The 21,039-nt window shown below is 35.1% G+C and overlaps 1 protein-coding gene across 5 annotated transcripts in view; it reads right to left on the minus strand.

Annotated features, from left to right (window-relative positions):
• LOC123245309 (myosin-8) overlaps positions 1 to 17,166 on the minus strand; it is a 54,024-nt gene extending 36,858 nt beyond the window's left edge. The window contains exons 1-15 of one of the 5 annotated variants that reach the window (XM_044674151.1): positions 16,963 to 17,166; positions 12,665 to 12,808; positions 12,420 to 12,576; positions 11,209 to 11,236; positions 11,022 to 11,124; positions 10,840 to 10,932; positions 10,437 to 10,500; positions 7,805 to 7,903; positions 7,605 to 7,708; positions 7,088 to 7,226; positions 4,744 to 4,862; positions 4,501 to 4,650; positions 4,239 to 4,409; positions 2,521 to 2,830; positions 2,348 to 2,415 (exon numbers count right to left, since the gene is read on the minus strand). In XM_044674151.1, the coding sequence (XP_044530086.1) occupies positions 2,348 to 2,415; positions 2,521 to 2,830; positions 4,239 to 4,409; positions 4,501 to 4,650; positions 4,744 to 4,862; positions 7,088 to 7,226; positions 7,605 to 7,708; positions 7,805 to 7,903; positions 10,437 to 10,500; positions 10,840 to 10,932; positions 11,022 to 11,124; positions 11,209 to 11,236; positions 12,420 to 12,576; positions 12,665 to 12,808; positions 16,963 to 17,166 (1,953 nt within the window). Of the gene's footprint in view, positions 1 to 2,347; positions 2,417 to 2,515; positions 2,831 to 4,238; positions 4,410 to 4,500; positions 4,651 to 4,743; positions 4,863 to 7,087; positions 7,227 to 7,604; positions 7,709 to 7,804; positions 7,904 to 10,436; positions 10,501 to 10,839; positions 10,938 to 10,998; positions 11,125 to 11,208; positions 11,237 to 12,419; positions 12,577 to 12,664; positions 12,809 to 16,962 lie in introns of all 5 variants that reach the window. The other 4 variants (XM_044674150.1, XM_044674147.1, XM_044674149.1 and 1 more) reach the window with 4 other exon arrangements.
• Between the last annotated feature and the right edge of the window lie 3,873 nt (positions 17,167 to 21,039).

Genomic DNA, 21,039 nt, shown 5'->3' on the forward strand with positions numbered 1-21,039 from the left:
GGGGAGACAAGAAGAATCATGTAACCATAGAAAAAATTTAAAAATTAGAAAAATTAAAATTTAATGAACATAAAGAGCACTCCTATGTATTATCTCATATAATCTTTACAACAATATTGTAAGTCAGGTAGAAAGAAAAATAATACCTAATCCACACAATCACAGAATCTCATATCTAGAAAGCATTCCAGTGGCTATTTAGTCCAAACTGAACCTAATCAATCTTTTCTATATAGCATTCCTACAGAAAGTCATTCAGCTTTTGCTAAAAAAAACCCTTAATAAAATGAGGGGTAGAGAAACTCACTACCTCTCAAAGGCAGCCCATTCCACTTTTGGAAAATTTTGTTTTTGGAAAATTTTCTTACTTCAAAACAAAATTGATTTCTCTTCAACTCCTACTTATTTCTCCTAGTTTTCCTTTCTGGGGACAAACCGAACATGTCTAACTTCCCTTCTACATTCTAGCCTTTCAAATACATGAAAGGAATCTATCATGCCTGTTCCTTTTCCATAACTTCACATCTCCCCTTCCCATTTTCTCTTCTTTGAGCTAAATATCCTTACTTCCAGGGGCAGCTAGGTGGCTCAGTGGTTTGAGAGCCAGGCCTACAAACAGGAGGTCCTAGGTTCAAATTTGACCTAAGACACTTCCTAGCTGTGTGACCTTGGGTATGTCACTTAACCCCCATTGCCTAGCCCTTACTACTCTTCTGTCTTGGAACCAATACCCAGTATTGACTCTACAATAGAAGGTAAGGGTTTATTTTATTTATTTTATTTTTTAAATTCATTTATTTATTTGAGAATATTTTTCTATGGTTACATGATTCATATTCTTTCCCTTCCCTCCTCCTCCCTCCCCTTCCTATAGCCAACAAACAATTCAAGTGGATTTTACATGTATCAAGACCTATTTCCATATTATTAATATTTGCAATAGAGTGATCATTTAGACTTAGAGTTTACATATCTAATCATATCTTCATCAAATCATGTGATTAAGGAAATGTTTTATTCTGTGTTTCTACTCCCTCAGTTCTTTCTTTGAATTTGAATAGAGTTCTTTTTCATAAAACCCTCAGAATTGTCCTGTATCATTGCATTGCTGCTAGTAGAGAAGTCTGTTGTTATGTTTGATTGTGCCACAGTGTATCAGTCTCTGCATATAACGTTCTCCTGGTTCTGTTCCTTTTGCTCTGCATCAATTCTGAAGGAAAGGGTTAAAAAAAATTCTTACTCCCTTCAACCAATCCTCATATAATATTGTTTCCTATTTACACTTTTCTATATAGACTATATTTACACTGTTTGGTCTCATTTGAATGTAATTAAGTATTTTTAAAATGTATCAGGAACTGAAAAAAACATTTCACATATTTAATTAAGTTAGAATATAACAAAATTACTACCTCTGTATTCTGGACATGCAACTCAATATCACACTAGTTTTCTAGCTTAAAAAAATAGCCAAACAACTAAAATATTGACTGATGGTAAATTTCTGTCCATTAATTGTCTCCAAATTTTTCAGAAAAATTTCTATCCCCTATATTGTTCTTGTGGATTTGACTTTTTCAATACCAAGTATAGGACTTTTTACCTTATGAAATTTAGTTTTATCAAATTTAGCCTGCTGTTTCTCACTCTCTTTCTATCTCTGTGTGTATGTGTATAGATAGTAGATATAGATCAAATAAGATAATTTTTGAAAAGTGCTTTGCAAGCACTAGCATGCTATATGAATGGTAGATACCACCACCACCACCACTGCTATTGCTACTGCTACTGCTGGTACTGCTGCTTTTATTTCTACTACTGACACTTTTGTCCAATCTGCTCATGATTCCTTCCAGCCTTAATGAGTATTGAGAGTGTGTATGTGAGGGGAATAAATGGAAACATATGTTATAGTCTAATCAGAGTGAATAAGGGAGGAGGTATTGCGACAAAAATAGCTAATATGGTTGATGGGTCCATAAAAACACCTTCTGCACACCAATGTAATTTGACAAACTCCTCTAGCTTAGTTATTATTGGTGAATTTGAAAATGTCTAGGGTCTATTTAATCTACAAGGGTACATGTCTAAAGGGCTTCAACTCCTTTTATCCTCCTGCATATTAAACTAGTCTTGCCTATTAGTGGTACACTGAAATTGTCTATAATTCCAAGTAGGGATCATTCCCGGGATTTCCTCATTTCTCAGGGTTCTTATGACGAAGTGGCAGAGATAAGAAATAACCATTTCCTTATCCCTCCAAACAAAGTTTATCCATGGTGCAATAATTAAAAACATTTTTTTTTGAAATTGACTAAAGAATATTGAACAAAGAATGTGGCTGTACCCTGAAAAGAGCTGACACCGTCTGGAAAGATGAACCCTTCTTCTTGGAACTTTTCTTTGCTCCACCCTCTGAGACAAAAAGATAAATTAAATTAAAATAGAATCTGGATGCTGCAATGTTCCTTGATAATTCTATAGGAATCAGTATGTTTGGGTGAATATTGTAGAAATTACCTGCTTCAGCTGCAGCATATGCAGAGAAGAGATAAGCCAGAGTTTTCATTGAGGATTTCTGGTACAGCCCAACCACTGTCTCATTCAGGGGGTCCTTATTCTTGTCTAGCCAGCCTGCAATGTTGTAGTCAACAGTGCCAGCATAGTGTATCAGAGAGAAATGGGCTTCAGCCTTTCCCTTGGTAGGCTTGGGTTTCTGGAAGTTGCTGGACTTGCCAAGATGCTGGTCATATAGTTTGTTCTTGAAAGATGTATCTGTTGCTTTAGGGAACATACATTCTTCTTCTAAGATGGAGAAAATGCCTAGTGGCTGAAATACAGAGGAAAGATGTTGGATTTCAAACTCTCATCCTTCAAAAGTAAACACTGGTATGATTGTCATTTCTTTGGATAATGCCTAGCCCTAAATTAAGCAAACTGATTTCACAGATCAAGAAAATGCTTTTATTTAGGGACAAAATAGATTTGGTTACATCAGATTATATGCAATAGCTATCCCATCACCACCACCACTAGGCTATAAAACAGCCACATTATGAATAACTTTGTTTTTAATAAGAAAAAATAACAGGATATGTAGAGTAAAAGTAAGAGGGTTTTTTTTGTTTGTTTTTAGCCCTTACTTTCTATTATCTTAGTAATAAGTCTAAGGCAAAAGGGCAAAGGTGAGGCAAACAGGATTTGGTGACTTGCACAGGGTAACATAGGTAGGAAGTGTTTGAGGTCAGACTTGAACTCAGGTCCTCCCAACTTCAGGCCTGCTTCTCTAACCACTGGGCAACCAATAGCTTCTAAGAGTTTGTTTTTAAATGTTTGTTTTTTAATATCTATTTTTGAGAATTGAGTCAACTTTCAAAGCTTATATCATTAAATTCAACCTTGCAGATTCAGAAGTATATGCAATAAGTATAATTACATTGAGATTTTAAAACAACCCAATAATTAATTGTCTTTAATATTCTTAAGCTTCTTTCCTATTTATATGGAAAGAATTAAAATCATTTGAATTTTGTTGCTTGGCTTCTTGATTCTGAATAGAGTAGCAATTTGGCTGACTGATTATGGAGACTAATGGCACCACATTTGTTCTGGTTATGCCATTTATAAAATAATCTTTCTAGAAAATCAAAAGTAAGCTTGGTTTAAATTGTGATTTTTTTTATCAATTCAGAACAATAATACAAAACATTTTCTTGGCTTTTTGTTAAGTGCTTTTTATTTTTTTTAAACCCTTACCATCTGCCTTAGAATTGATACAAAGTATTGGTTTCAAGATAGAAGAGAGGTAAGGGCTAAGCAATGGGCTTTAAGTGATTTGCCCAGGTCCATCCCAGCTGTGTGGAATTTGAATACCAGATTTGAATCCAGGAACTCTCATCTCTAGTCTGGCTCTCTATCCACTGAGCCACCTAACTGTTCCCTTGTTGAGTGCTTTAAAATAAGTCCTAGCTCAGTTGTTCTAAGAATTTATTCTCATTCTCTGTCTCTGTCTCTGTCTCTGTCTCTCTCTGTCTGGGACATTCTTCCAATGGACGAGCTGGGAAGGAGAAGTTCTTTCCAAACTATGAAATGCAACATTTTTAATGCTCCAATCTCAAAGCTGGTGGAGCGTGACAAGAGTTGCATTGGCTGTCTTTGAAGAGACATCTAAGAAAACCAATGTCAACCTTAAATAACGACATAATTAAACCTCTTTTTGAAAAAAAGATCAAACACACCTTCTCTATGAGCTCAATGCAGGCAGCCAAGTCCATCCCAAAGTCAATGAATGTCCACTCAATGCCTTCCTTCTTGTACTCCTCCTGCTCCAGCACGAACATGTGGTGGTTGAAAAACTGTTGCAGTTTCTCATTGGTGAAGTTGATACACAGCTGCTCCAGGCTATTGAACTGAGTATGTCAAACACTTTGAGTAAGACTGGAGAAACAAGGAACGCTACAGTCAATCAAGATATAATGTATTTAGAATTTGGCTACTCACATCAAAGATCTCAAAGCCAGCAATGTCCAGGACTCCAATGAAGTACTGTCTGGGCTGTTTGGTGTCTAGTTGCTGGTTGATACGAGTGACCATCCACAGGAACATCTTCTCATAGACAGCTTTAGCCAGGGCGCCAACAGCATTGTGCACCTTCAAGGATGGAGGATCATTTCATAGAACTACTCAGAGAATATCAAGAATGCATTCAATCTCTCATGATAAACTTAAGTAATGAATTTTTACCTGCTGCACGGTCTGGCCTTTGGTCACATATTCATTGCCCACTTTCACTCTAGGGTAGCACAATGCTTTAAGGAGGTCAGCAGAATTCAGGTTTTGGAGATAGGCAGCCTTGTCAGCAACTATGAGGTAGGATGAAATAAAGTTAGATTATCATACCTCCCAATGAAGTTTTTTATAGCTACTTAAGAAAATGCCACCAACAATCTCTGCAGGGGTTTAAGTGCTATCACTTTAATATGGTCTCTACTTTACATTAAACTGTTGATTATTTCCATTGGCGAAGTTGTATAATCATCATGCATTTGTTGCAAGTATCCTTGGTGTTGTCATAGTGGTCATCATCATTATCATCAATTCAGGTCAGTAGTCACATACTTCCCTTATTTACACAGTTGTTAATGATACCTTCTGCCTCAAATTATATATTTATCTACACACACACATATAGTATTTCTTTAGTAGAATATATGTTTCTTGGGAGCAGGGACTATAATAGAATATAAATATAAGATTCCTAGGAGCCAGGAGACCAAGGTTATATTTTTATTTCTGCCATTAGCTTACCATGAAACTTTGGGTTAGTCATTCTTGGCCTCTGTCTCCTCATCTGTAAAATAAAGAAGTTGATCTCTAGCCAGGGAATGTTGGTACCAATTTAAGCTTCCTTATGAGGATTGCTTGTTAAATTTTCAGTGTGAGGATTTACTTCAAAAATTGACACACTACAAATAAGAGCTTGATATTTTTATTTCGTTGATGGCCTAGATTTATGAAAGTGATGGAGAAGATGTTAATAATGTAGATTAAATTTAAAAGGGTTCTTGTAGAATTGATTCTTAAATGAAAAAAAAAGACCCTACTTTCTGTCTTAGTATTAATTCTGAGACAGAAGAGTGCTAATGGCTAGGCAATTGGGATTAAGTTAGGAAGTATCTGAGGTCAGATTTAGATTCTCCTAACACCAGGCCTGCCATTCTCTCCACTACCTAGCTGCCCTGATTCTTGAATGCTTACCAACATATCAGTGATTCCAGCTCAACATTCCCCGCAATATATGTTAAATGTCACATACATTTATAGACAATAATTGGCATAGCTATTTAAAGACAGAAGGATCTTGGCTTTGGAATTTGAAGGAAAATTAAAGATCATGAAGGAAATACATTAGGAAGAAAATCATTTTGTACCAATTTCTGTCATATGTTTTAAAATTTGTTTTTAAATAAAAATCAAATAAATTAGTGCTAGATATCTTCTCATTCTCTTTTTCTCCCTTGATGCCTCTGTTTGGGTTTCAGTAACACCACATCTAATATTTTCTGCTTTGGGATATGTAGGAGGAAGTGATATCATGGGGGTGTGGACCTGTACTCCAGCAATACTATAAGGTTTCTATGCTATTGAGAGTAATATATCCCACTTCAAAAATGCCACTTTTGTGCTGTTGGGGATGGCACTAGGGTGGGAGAGGAGAGGAAGTAACCCCCTGGATGGTGCCATCTGAGCTATCTAAATTTCTCTATCCTGAGAAACCCCAGATATCTCTATATTAGTTCTGGTTCTGGTTTTCAACATGAATACATGTTTTGTGCATTAAGTGGCTATAGCTCTTAAAAATTATTCAAGATACATTTTTAAGTTTAATATGCATTATTATCATTTTTGCCACTATTTTCTTAAATCTAGACAATCAATAGTGATTTATAGTAATATCTGAGTTCTGAGGTATAAATGTTTATGCTAAGAATTTAATTTTTGGTGAACCAATGCTGGTGATCACTCTAGTACTCCTNATGCATTATTATCATTTTTGCCACTATTTTCTTAAATCTAGACAATCAATAGTGATTTATAGTAATATCTGAGTTCTGAGGTATAAATGTTTATGCTAAGAATTTAATTTTTGGTGAACCAATGCTGGTGATCACTCTAGTACTCCTCGCATTCATGACTATTTACCTACATATTACATATATACACACACACACACACACACACACACACACACACACACACACACACACATATATATATATATATATATATAAATTTATGTAAAAGTCAAGGCAAGATATGTGAAGAATCCATGATTTTGTCAGTGTGGACTAATGAAGGTTGGTTAATCAATCTATATATCTCAGTAGATAAGTGTTAGTAAGTTAGCTGAGGTTGAGTGATTTGCTCATATTCACATAGTGATATTCCATAGTCATACACAGTTATGCCACATATATATATATATATATATATATATATATATATATATATATATAGTGATGAGTTAAGAGTTAGTTTCATTCTGGATTTTGCATAATGTAAAGTCAAATGGATAGTTATTTAGTACCTTCAGTGCCATCTGGCTCAGCTTGTTCCTCTCTCTGTTTTTGCTTGAATTTCATGTTTCCATAGTGCATGACAGCTCCTGTAAGCTTGTAAATGGACACTTTTTCATCTGAAGTGAAACCCAGGATATCAATAGCACTCTATAAGAAGAAGAGATATGACAGAGATCAGGTGTAGTGTTCTCATCATTTTACTTTCTTTTAGGAGGAAGAGTTATCGATTTGTTTAGTTACAAGGTAAGATGTGTTATGAATTTTTCATTTGTAATACATAGGATGTTAACTTTATACAGAAAAACAAAAACAAAACACTAAAATTGTTAACATAGCTAAATACTAAATCCCAAGGGATATTACAAGGAAGCCATAGCAAAGTCAGACATGTGTAAACCCACCAACAGAACCTGCTAGCATCACTAAAAAACAACTGAAACAGAAATGCCTACTATATTGACAGTCAGCCAGTAATTCAATCTTCATGTTGGAAAGACAATGGATTTTTTTATGTGTGTTACTTACATCAGTGGCAATCAATTCCTCCTGATCATCAATGCTGGGAACAGTGATCTCCCCTTGACTGACAAAGGCATAATCATATGGATTGGTGGTAATCAGAAGCATTTCTAAACACACAAAGTACAGGGCATATGGTTTGAGTTTGAACTTGCTAATGAGATTATTAGTGCTCTGGTAATAAATAAATTAAAACACTGCTTTACCAATTAGTTCTGGCTTCTTATTGGATGTGATCTGATAAAAAATGTGATAACTTCTTTCAGCCTTTAGTTGAAAAGTAACTCGAGACTTCTCTAGTAGATCTAAAATGACAAGTAAATGGAAAAAAATGTAAATTTTAAAATATTTGAAGTGTTTACAGAAATTAAAAACAGAACAAAACATTTCCTAATCATGTTGTGAAATATACACAATAATAATGAATATACAATAAAGAATGTATGTTTAAAAGGAATAATTTACTAGTTTTTTCCTAGCTGGTCTATATACATATATTTTAAAGCTCCTTCTCTCTTTATTAAATATGTATTATTTTCAATTAAGTTGATCATAATAAATCATAATTTTTGCAAAATTTCACTTAATTTTGGGACCAATTTTCCTACTTAGCATCTGTACCACAGACTTTTGCACAAGGCATATCTTATTTGCTTGTGAGCTCATATTATAGCTTCCCAGTTGCTTGAAACTTATCCTTTATGGCCTTCTTCCTCCTTTTATTTTTTTTTGAAATTATTTTTTTTTATTTTGCATATTTTCTCCTAGTTACATATTTCATGTTCTTTCCCTCTCCCCCAACCCCTCCTAATCCCCCTTAGCCAACGCACAATTGCTGTCCTATATTTTTAATGACATCATTGTAAAAGAAGTATTGTAACTGGATTCACATGCTAATTGTGGAAAGAGCATTAGATTTGGATTCATAATAAGACTTGAATTTAAGTCATAGGTTTTTTACTTATTATCTATATGACTGTATGCAAGTTACCTAATCTTTCTGAGTATTAATTTCTTTTCTGTGTGTAAAGTAGGAATAATAATACTTGAATTAGCAAGAATTACTCACAAGTATGGGTCTAAGGCCACTTCCATCTAAGTGAATATATTTCTTTCAGAGGAAGGTAGCTTCCTGGTAGTAGTTAAAATATCTCAGGGAAGAATATTAAAATGGGACTCCCATGTCTTTACGCATAGTTAAAGAGCATTATGATGGCCCCATAAGTTTCTAGATGAAGAATATCATTGGATTAAATGCAAATATTCTGGGGCAATTATCCACAGTCTTTACCAACCCAGGATTTACCTCCAAAGATTGCTTAGATATGATATGGCTATTAGTTAATGAGGAATGCCTGTGCTAGGACAACATTATTCTTTTCCCCCTTTAAGGTAAGGATTTTACATAAACTAAGAAATAATATTTCCCCTTAATAGAATAGTTATCTGTGATCTAATCCATACTATTCCATCCATCCAGGGGTGAAGTTAATAGCCCATTCAATTCTTCTCATATACTCCCATAAAAATGAGCTCAAGGGCTTCCTCTAATTTTCTGTGCATTATGTATTTGTGAGTGGAACATTAAGGCTGCCATTTGCTCTCTCTCCTTGTACACTATCTGCTAGGCTACATGCCTTTTTTTAAAAATAAAATTTTTTCAAGCAATAAAAACCTACCTTCTCTAGCTTCCACCTTATTCTCAACATTAAGAAAAACAAATCTCTTTCTATAAACACATACATATATAATCAAGCAAAATAATTTCCATGTCAAAAAAAAAGTATTTCAATTTTTATTGTGAGTCCATGAGTCCTTTGGAATGGGTTGGTCATTGTGATAATTAGAATTCTTAAGTCTTTCAAAGTCATTTGCATTACAATATTATGTAATATTGTAATATATAAATCGTTATATAAATTGTTCTGCAAGTTTTGCTCACTTTATTCTGCTTTGGTTCATATAGGTCTTTCCAAGTTTCTCTGAAAAGTTTCCTGTCATCATTTCTTATAACACAATAATATCACATATGTGCTATAACTTGTTCAGGTATTTCTCAGTTACTGGAACTCATTAGTTTGTATTTTTTTCCACTGAAGAAAGCTGTTGCATATACTTTTCTACACACAGGTCCTTTTCCTCTTTCTTTGATTTTTGTTGTAGTATAGGCCTACTAGTGGTAGACAGCTTAACTCTTGATATTGAAAGTTGCTGGCCTTTAGATGAAATGTTAAAGGCATACTCTTTTAAAGCTGATTCTCAATAATGCCTTTCTTCCTAAAGTGACTTCTGGGTCAGAAAATTCACCTCATGGAAGAACTCTTAAGGGCATCCCATATGAATATAATCCCCTAAGAAAAGCCCTTTACAATCCTAGTTTTAAATGCTCCACTCTTCTTTAAATTATCTTGATCTTACTTATCTGTTTACATGTCCCAGAAAACTCCTTGGCATGAGGATAGTTTTTCATTTTTGTTCTGTTATTCTTAATGTCTAGCATAGTGTTTTGCATGTAGTAAGAAGATAATTAATGTTTGCTGAATTGTTGAGAAGAAAGTCCTATGTCACATAGTTCAGACATAGTATCCTCCTTATTAATATATATCAGGTAAAGGCACTGATTCCAAGTCTGGAACATTCTGGTTATATCAGCTGAGTATCTTGTGGGTAGCACTAGTCATTCATGCATAAAGCAAACCTCCATTTATTTCAGGCAGTGCTTTTTACAGCAGGCTGGTGTTTTGTAGGATTCACAATCAAAAATATCTTAGAAGTCCTCCACTCAACCCCCGAACAAAAAAAAATGCAATTCATATTTTCATTTCTCTTATTACTTACATGTTTCAATGTCAGCTGAAGCCAGTTTCCCTGTGGTACCAAAGTGGATCCTGATGAATTTACCCTTGAGAGGAAAAAACATCATTTGAGCCATCAACTTGGAAGCAAACAAAATATATACAGTGGACAGAATTTAAAAATTCATAGATATGGCAGCTCTATCCCTAATGAACAATATGACTGAGTCTTATTTTTTTAAAAACCCTTACCTTCTTATTACCCATTCTAAGACAGAAAAGTGGCAAGGGTTGGGCAATCTGGGTTAAGTAACTTGCCCAGGGTCATATAGTAGGAAGTATCTGAGGCCAAATTTGAATCCAGATCCTCCCACTCCAGGTCTAGAGCTCTAACCACTGTACTACCTAACTGCTCTTTAATGAGTCTTAGTGACTAAATAACTTACAAAGCGGGATGAGTTGTCATTCCTAACAGTCTTGGCATTTCCAAAGGCCTCCAGCAGGGGATTGGCACTGATGATTTGATCTTCTAGTGTCCCCTGAAAAAGAAAAAACAGTTTTCATATCAAGTACACATACCTGAGAGCAAGGGGAAAGACATTTAACCTGACTTTGATAATTGACTCGCCTTTCCAGAATCTTCTTTTTTCTTCTCCCCAGTCACTGCAATTGTTGCAAAGTACTGAATGACACGCTTAGTGTTGACAGTCTTTCCAGCACCAGATTCTCCACTGCCAAATTGAAATGTTCAGACCTTTAAACTACAGCTAATAGAAGTTGAAAAATCAGCACAAAAATGCACATAATGTACTTACGTGATTAAGATCGACTGATTCTCACGATCTATAAAAGGCAAAATGTTGTTAATATTTTGTAGTGAAAATTGGCATTCCCCATAGAGGTTTACTAAAGCATCTACTTGAAATGATCTTATAAAAATTTAAATTATTATTAATTTGCACGAACACATATATATATCTTTGTATATACATACATTTATAGATACATAAGGATATGTGTGTGCATATTTATATATGCTTTTGTTAACTTTTAATTACCAACTTTATATGGAAATGAATAAAATTAACTAATATTTGACCAAAAATCCCCTCTGCTAAGGCTCCAAGAGGTGGTCAGTCAGTCCTTTCTTGAAGAGCCCTTAAAAGTCTTTTAAAAAGTCTTTTTTAAAGACAAGAACTGTTTTATTCTTCTCTCTGTATCCTCAGCACCTAGCCTCGTGCCTGGTACACAGCAGGGCACTTAATAAGTGTTTGTTTATTTAAATTATTTTATAATAAATATATTTATAAATAACCAGAGACAATGCACTTTTCACTGTATCACAAATTTTCTGAAATTGTTTAATTTCTTCAAAAGAAAAAATATTATTATCAAGGATTTTTAAACTAGACCAGATATCCTTTGCTATCAGCCCTAGTGGATTGTAAGCTCTTTAAAGGCAAGGATTATATTTTTTCATTTTTGTTTCATCAACATTTCTTAGTAGAGGGCTTTGCACGGTATGAAGAGGGATTTAAAAATGTTTCTTGAATTGAACATTTGATTCGGAAAATAGTTATCTAATACATAGCTAAGACTAAAGCACAAACCAAATAGTACACCAGTAGCAGTTTTTAGAACCTAGAAATGATTTTTCAAGATGGAAAATGATAAATCCTAAACAGAAGGGTGACACAGCAGGCACCTTTGTGGTTTTGAAGGGAGAGAGGTAAGCCCACTATTTCTAAGAAATTGAGAATTAGAAATATTTTGTAGAGGATGCAATTTATGAGATAAAAAAGGGGCTATTTGTATGGTAAAAAGAATGCTATACCAGGAGAGGTTTGAAATCACATCATAGCTCTGATATTTGCTAGATGTGTGACATTCCTCAATCACTTACTTTACCTCAGCTTACTTTATATGTAAAACAGTTGAAACAGTGATAAAAGTAATACTTTTTGGAAGTGTTATAGTGAAAGTACTATGTAAATGTGAGTTTATATTAAAAGAGATAAATTCTTACCAGTTAACATGAACTGGTAGGCATTGTCAGAGATGGAGAAGATGTGGGGAGGGGCCTCCTGCCGTTTTTTGCCCCTGTAGGCAGCCACCACTTCTGGGTTATACACTGGCAGCCACTTGTAGGGATTGACAGTGACACAGAAAAGGCCTGAGTAGGTCTGTAGGAAATCAGGAAATTATATCAAGTGACATTTGCTTGCTAAAGTAATAAGATGTGTATACAAATAAGAAGAATTGCATACTTACATAGATCATCCAGGCTGCATAACGCTCTTTCAGGTTATACAGGACTCCAGGTTCATGAAGGTGAGTCATCATGGCCATGTCCTCAATCTTGTCATATTTGGGAGGGTTCATGGGGAAGACTTGATCATCCTTCACAATGAGAGTCTGGCAAGGAAAAGAAGAGGACATTTTGCATCAACTAAATAACTCTAGGCATTTTTTGGAGAGTGACATCCTTTTTTAAACATTGGGAGTCCCAATAGTGAAATTAAATCAAGCCAAGTGAATAACGTATATTAATCAACTACTATGTGTCAGGTACTGTGCAAAGAGCTAGAGATACAAAGAAAGGCAAAAAAAAGTCATAATCCAATGTGGGAGTCAATTTGCAAACAAGTATATGTGAACAAAATATACAAGGGAAGGCTTTTTGAAAAATCAGAATTTTTTCTGAGACTTGAAGGAAGCCAAGGAGGTCAGGAGATAGAGATGAGGAGAGAGAATTCTTGAAATGAGAGACAACCAATGAAAATGCATAGTCAGTAAATAGAGTGTCTTGTGCAAAGAAAAGCAAGAAGGTTGGTGTTTTTACATTACAAAGTATATGTGAGGAAGCAAAGGGTGAGAAGCATGGAATGACGGGATAGATCAGGTTATTAAGAAGCTTAAAAGCCAAGTAGAGAATTTTATATTTTACTCTTAAGGAAACCTCTAGGTTTTATGAAGTAAAGAATGACATGATTAAATTAGTTCTTTAGGAAAGTCATTTTGGTAATTTGGTGGAAAATGGACAGGATGGGATAAAATTTAAGACAGGAAAATCAAACATCCTTGACAGTAAAAGGTGAAGGAACACAGATAATAAATTTAATTTTGGATGTGTTGAGTTTAAGATATATGGAGGCCATCCAGTTTGTGATGTTCAATAGGCAGTTGGAGATGTAAAACTGGAGATCTGCAGAGAGGTTTGGGCTGGATAGGTTAGCTAATTAGGCAGTAGACTAGTTAGATTAGGCTAGCTGACTAGAGTGGAGTGCTGAACCTAAGTCAGAAAGATGTGAGTTCAGGGGCAGCTAGGTGACTCAGTTGATAATAGCCAGTCCTGGAGATGGGAAGTCCTATGTTCAATTCTGGCTTCAGACACTTTCTAGCTGTGTGACCCTGGGCAAGTCATTTAACCACCATTGCAAACTCTTATTCCTTTTCTGTTTTGGAACCAATACTTAGTATTTATTCTAAAACAGAAGGTAAGTTTTTTTTTGTTCTGTAACCTTGAGAAAATAATAGCATATACTTCACAGGTTTTTTTTGTGAAGATCAAATGAGATAATAATTATAAAGTGCCTGACACATGTTTAAGTACTCTATATATATCAGCAGTTATGATGATGGATAAATAGATCTGAGAATCACCTACATAGAAATGATAATTGAAATTATGGGGCCTGATGAGATCACCAAGTGAAATAGTATAGAAGCAAAAGAGAAGAAGGCTAAAGATAGGCACTTGGAGGTCCCAACTTTTAGCAGGTGCAACCTTAGTGAAGATTCAGCAAAGGAGACTGTGAAGGATCAGCTGGACGGGTAAAAAGATAACCAGGAGAGAGCATAGCCATAAAGCTTAGATGGAATAGAGTATCAAGGAGAAAAAAGTGAATGAGAATGATAAAGGCTGCAAAAGTCAAGAAGGATTATGATTAAGAAAATATTGTGAGATTTTAAAATTAAAAGATCATTGGTAACTGGAAACAGCAATTTTGGTTGGATGATGAGATCTAAACTAGACAACAGAAAATTAAGAAAAGAGTAGAGTTGGAGGTCCTTATTCTAAATGGCCTTCTAAAGAAGTTATGATATGAAATTAATCAGATATATATATGATGAGGATTAGTGAAGATGCCAGATAAAGTGAAATTTTTTTTGAAGATTGGACAAAATCGTAGGCAGCAAGGAAGCAGTAAGTAGCCAGGGAGAGACTGAAGGTAAGTGAGAAATGGGAATGAAAGAGGGAGAAATCTACTGGAAGAGATAGGATGGAATAACATCACTTGAGCATTTAAAGGAATCTTCCTTGGCAAAAAGGGTTACTTCTTCACATGAGACATAGGTAAGTGAGACAAAGGAATGAGGCGTCTGGATGATATAGGATAAGGAAGAGGGAATTCTTTGAGAATAACCTCAATTGTTTTTGCAGAGAAATATGAAGCAAAGCTCTCAACTAAGAGGGTGAGGGAGAAGAAAAGCAATATGTAATTTAAGGAGAGATGAAAATTCCTGGCAGGGTGAAAAGGTGACAAATTGCAATAGGGCAGTGGCACATCTACTTTGTTCTGATTCCAATCTATTTCTCATAAAGTTATTTCTCTTATACCTGTCATACCTCTTCTAAAAATACTTTAGCAGCTCCCAAGTATTGCCTTCCAAGGAAAAGTCAGACTTTTTACAGCCATTCAAGACCCTCTTCCATTTGGAATCACCTTAGGTCTTCCAGATTTATATTGCTCCTCTCCATGTACTTTTTGTTCCAATTAAACTGATCTATTCTTTATCTCCTAAACAAGCTCTTTGCTCATGCTATTCCTTACCACTGGAATAGTAATAACTTACATTTATAAATCACTTTAAAACTTATAAGACAAATTCTTCCCAATAACCCTCTGAAGAAAGGAGGGAACTGTTTTAGACAAGTTTACTAACTTGCCTTTAATTTAGTAAGATCTCAGGCCTCTCTGGCCTCTGACACATTTTGGCTGTGGCTTAACTTCTCAGTGTTCCGGCAGCTTTCTGAGACCTAAAAGTTGTGGAACAGGTGCTAATCTACCTCATTAGGATTTCCTAAACCGAAGCGCAGTCCAAAATCCAAAAAAAAAATTTCAAGGAATACTCTTACGTATCTTAAGTGAACAATGATAAATCATTTTAATAGTAGGTCATAAAAGGAATCTATCTTAATTCTGTAAGTACAAGCAGCTGGGGCAGCTAGGCAATACAATACTGGACCTGAAGTAGGGAAGGCTCAGGGAGTTCAAATATAGCCTCAAACACTTTTAATAGCTGTGTAATCCTGGACAAGTCACTTAACTGTTTTTTGTCTCAGTTCCTCATCTGTAAAATGAGCAGGAGAAGGAAATGGCATCTTTGCCAAGAAAACCTCAAATTGGGTCACAAAAAGTCAAACACAACTGAAACAATTGAATGACAACAAAACAAGTGGCTACCAAGAACTTTTAGTTAGATTTGAACCAAACAGTATGTTTTCTACACTGCTTCTTCTTTCCCTTATTTGTCTATTCAATTTCTACAAATTCCTTAAAACTCAACTCAAATGCTACCTTCTCAATAAAATATTCTCTGGTTCTTTTTTTTTTAAACCCTTACCTTTCATTTTAGAATCAATACTAAATATTGGTTCCCAGGCAGAAGAGTAGTAAGGGCTAAGCAACTTGCCCAGGTTCTCACAGCTAGGAAGTGTCTGAGGTTAGATTTAAACCCAGGACCTCCCATCTCTAGGTCTGACTCTCAATCCATTGAGCTCTCTATCTGCCTTCTGTTTTTTAAAATTCAAGAATATTAATATGTATTAAGTACCTACTGTGTATAGAACATTGAGAAATTCACTGCAACACATAAAATTTAGATGACATGGACCTTTTACTTTTCCTGATTTTTCCCTAGGACCTCACCCTCTATTTTACATTACTCTATGCGGTAATTGCACATTGCTTTGGATGTTTCATTGATCAGTTATCATCTGCATTAGTAAAGAGAATGCCCACACTGAGGAGATCACCTACCCTTTGAAGTATTGGAGAATTATATCACCCTAGTAGATAGTTTCATGAAGACAAAAGCCATTTCTTATCTAAACTTTGGATCTCCTCCAGTGTCTAGCACAGTGTTCTGCACAATGTAGGCATTCAAACGTGTTTCTATACAATTAGGTTCACCTAGTAGGGTTACCAAGTAGGGATATTTTGCTATCGGTTATATTCCCCTTCCTGCTCAGAAAAACAAACTGTAAATACAGGGGCATGATAGTGGCCATCACCAGATAATGCGAAAGATCTACTATTACATTCTAATCTAACCAAGGAAACTGTGTATGTTCCAAGAGGTTTCAAGGAACCTTATATGTGCATAAATAATGTTGCTATACATAGCTGCCAAGCACTTAGGAGATCCAATTCTGCCAGTAATTAGCTCTGTAAGATAAGTCTGTACGTATCATTATGCCTATAAATAACCTACTGGCTGGGGATTCCTGAATTAAAGAAACAGAATCATAAGAATCATAATTTTCTATTCATATTTTTACTCACCGCTCCACCTTCTGTCTTCACGGTCACTTTCCCTGCTTCTTTACTCTGTATGGTACTTTTCACATAGGACTCCTTGGCTTCCACTACAAAGACTGAAGTTTTAGCATCAAAAGGCTTGTTTTGGGCTTCAATTCTCTCCTTCTCAGATTTTCGGAGATAAGGAGCAGCCTCTCCAAAAATGGCCATTTCGGAGTCCGAACTCATGGCTGCAATTTTTTTTTTTTAGAGAATTTTGCTAGGGAGAGGAAAATGAGAGAAAAGAGTGGTAAGTATAACTTATGAGGTTAAATGAAAGAAATGTTAAAGATAATCTCCCTGAACCCTAGTTTCCTCTTCTGTAAAATGATGAGATTGGAGAGGAGTAGTCTAGAACAGAGGTGTTTAACCATTTTTTTTTTGTCATAGACTCTTTTGGCAGGCAGTCTGGTGAAACCAGTAAACCCTTTCTCAGAATAATATTGTCATTTCTAAAAAATATCATAATAGAAGGAAATACTAAATTTCAATTAGAGATTTGTGAAACTTTATCCTTAGCTAGAATTCAGCTGTTCCTCCAAGCTACTACTCATTAGTTCCAAGAGAATTAAAAGAATATTATGGAATGAGATGGTAACTTGGGGCTTCACTTTTAGCAAGCCATAAATCTCTTCCATTTACTTAGGGAGAATAGTATGGTGTAGTGGAACAAATGATGAATCTAGAATGAAAAGTTTTAATCCTAGTTCTGCTACCTGCTATCTTTGCAATATCCCCCTCCAAAAGAAGCTTTGGTTTCTTCATATGGAAAATGGGGACTTAAACTAGATGAGCTCTAAAGTTGTTTCTAGTACCCATTCTTATGATCTTATTTCTTGTTGCCTCAGGCTTAGGTGAGGAATGATAATCTGACTGTGAATTTCTCTACATGTAAAAAGCAACAAGATTAAATTTAAAGTTAAATCCATAGGAGATTATTTTATAGTAAATACAATTATTTTCTGCTCTCAAAGGCTTTCTAATTTATAAGTATACTTCGAAAGGAAGTATTGAGATTTATAGAGAAAAAAGTTGATAATCATAGTGTTTTCAAGCCTAAACATTTTTGTTCTATTATGATTTCATGATGAATATGTAATTAGTTCACTATAGCTTGTTTTAAAGTGCATATTTATACTAAGGTTTGGCACACCATCCTTGGGGTTGGGTTGTCTTTTCTTTTTAGTTTATTTGTAGTACACTAGATCATTTGTGGTTGAACTGTGTACTAAGGAGTTGGCCTCTCCTTAATTCCATACAATCCTTAATGTCACTTCTCCTTTGACTGTCAGTTGCACTTAGAATTCTATTAACAACTTACTAAATCTTTAGTATAAAAATAATCTGAATATCCTAGTGGAAAAAGCTTATATCTCCACTTTGGTTCCAGGTGTTTTCTTCTTCTGATTGAGAAAAGGAAAGCAGTATAAAATATAAATTTTCATTACAAGCACTGCATAGTACTGTTCTCTCCATGATTTCTCCATCCTACCAAATAAATGACCTTCATTTTTTGTTTTTCATATCACATGGAATCACTAATATGGAATAATAATGGACATGCTAGTTTGAAGGCAGCTTAAAGAATAACTAGTTCAAATTCTCTATTTCAAAAATTAATAAATTGAGGCTTTGAAATTGTTGTAAGTGTCCTGGGAAAGGACCAAGTTTCATTTAAAATTAGGCATGTTATTTCACTAGAGGGGCAGATAAATGGTACAGTGGATAAAGTGCCAGGCCTGGAATCAGCAAGACTTATCTTCCTAAGTTCAAATCTGGCCTCAGACATTTACCAACTGTGGGATCCTGGGCAAAGCACTTAATCTCATTTTGCCTCAGTTTTCTCACCTATAAAATGAGCTGGAGAAGGAAATGGCAAACCACTCCAGTATCTTTCCCAAGAAAACTCCAAAATGGAGGCCCAAAGAGTCAGACATGATTGAAATGTGACTGAACATTTCACTAAGATGAGACATGACATAACAAGTAAAGAGGAAGACTTGTGTTAAAATCTTGCTTCTAACATAAATTGCAAAGCAGGTGTTGATCTTCTTCACATGGATTTCCAACCTAAACTACTAAAGTCATAGACCCAACAAAAATTAAAAGCAAAATTATAGAAAGTTTTTATACATTTTTAATTGAATACAAATTGTTCTAATGGAAAATCAGAAAATAAAGTCTATGTTATTCTTTAAGTTGAGATGAACATGTATGTAGGTATTCACTCATGAAATTTATCCAAAAACATTTCATTCATTACACATTCATTTCAGCACCTGCTATATGAAAAAAGGCATTTACACTAGTTATTTTGGATTAGATGAATGTTATTCTAGTACATGTTAAAGAAGATGCCTTGGAAAATATTGTAGCATTCAAAGGATTTTGTAAAGAGAGAATTGTGAAATCATTTATTAAGCCAAATAGTCTAAGCCTAGCTAAATCCTGCTATAGAAATCCACTTTTTATGTACTGGTTCTATAATATTGTGACATATTATACCAATCTCTAAGCAATACACTTTCTGTCAAAATTAAGCATTTACAAGTATTCACCTAGAGACTCCATGTCCTTTAAAATGATATGCTCGAGTGATTCATGAAGATATCAAAAATACGGTATTTTCCCCACTAAATGTAATAGAATGTTAGAGGACTAATAAAACAGGATCTTACCTCTTTTGATGGAGATGAAGTAGATACACCTTGAAAAATAGTCAATACTAGAAAACAAAAGAGCAAGCCCTTATTACTGAAGCACTTTTTAAAATACAATGTACAGTACAATATTAGGGAGATCAATTGGACAGCAGAATTAAAAATCTATGTTGGCAAGAGTTTGTATTAAAATGAATGTTCATAACAGCAGAAGCTATAATATGAATGAAAATCAAAGCTCTCTTCTTCCACTCTCCTAATACCAAGTCATTCGACACTTACCTCTTAGCTTCTGGGGGAGATGAGACACTCAGGTCTCTGGGGGCACTTATATAGAGACTGATCTGTCCTTGCCATAGCCACCTCCCCTTTGTTTGGGCAAAACATTTGGCAACCTAAACACTCAGCATAATTCCTAGTGACATTAGGGATGTTTGGATATAATTAGAAGTATTCCCTGCCATTTTGAGTATGCAAACCAATTGCCTATAAATAATTTGGCAGCAGCCAATCTGAAGCCAGGGAATATTTTCTAGTGCATTGAGAAGGTAATCTTTTACAGTAGCTTGTGAGGGCCTCTGAGCAAATTAGTAATGGGCTATATCAGGGTTGGCAGCTCTTAGCATGCATGACCATGGAAAGCTACAGTGAGCCAGTACTATTTGTGGTTAGGGTCCTTTGATGCTTTCCTCTCTCTGCTTTGCCAAGGACCCCTCTAATTGCTTTCACCTTGACCATTGCTTCAGACAAGTTTCTATAAAGACATGGTATGAGTACATTTTTACATTAACCCAATACCATATTCTCAGCATTCATTCACTCTTTTTTGACATATTAAAAATAATACTTTATTATTCTTTTTAGTGGTCTGGGACCCAAGGATTTGTCTTCTATTTTTTTAGAGAAAGCATTTATTCTTGACTCTATCCAGTCTAGTACTTCCTCTATCCTACTTGGACCTATTGCTGAAACCCATTAAGGCTTATAATATTCCTTCTACCTTCTATGCTCTAAATAGACATGACATGATACATATGGCACCCTTCTTTGTTCCCCTGAAATATGTAGACTAAGTGTTGCTTTCTTTAATCCTACATAAAAGTAGCCTGGCAGTGCATCAATTATTCATTGGGATAATGTAATATCTAATTTACCTAGTGTTATAATGCTCTTCTAGAGCTACTAACCCAGTGGGTTATATAGAATCTTTCTGGTGTATAATAATCTTCTTGAGAATCAATAGCCCTTACTGGCCACCAGAGGGTATTTGTCCTGCATTTTAAATCTAATACTGTTCCCCTGAAGCTCCCTAATACATACTTTCTCTCTCTCTCTCTCTCTCTCTCTCTCTCTCTCTCTCTCTCTCTCTCTCTCTCTCTCTCTCTCTCTCTCTCTCTCTTTC

This window comes from Gracilinanus agilis, chromosome 4, assembly GCF_016433145.1.
Source record: "Gracilinanus agilis isolate LMUSP501 chromosome 4, AgileGrace, whole genome shotgun sequence".
NCBI classification, from domain to species: domain Eukaryota; kingdom Metazoa; phylum Chordata; class Mammalia; order Didelphimorphia; family Didelphidae; genus Gracilinanus; species Gracilinanus agilis.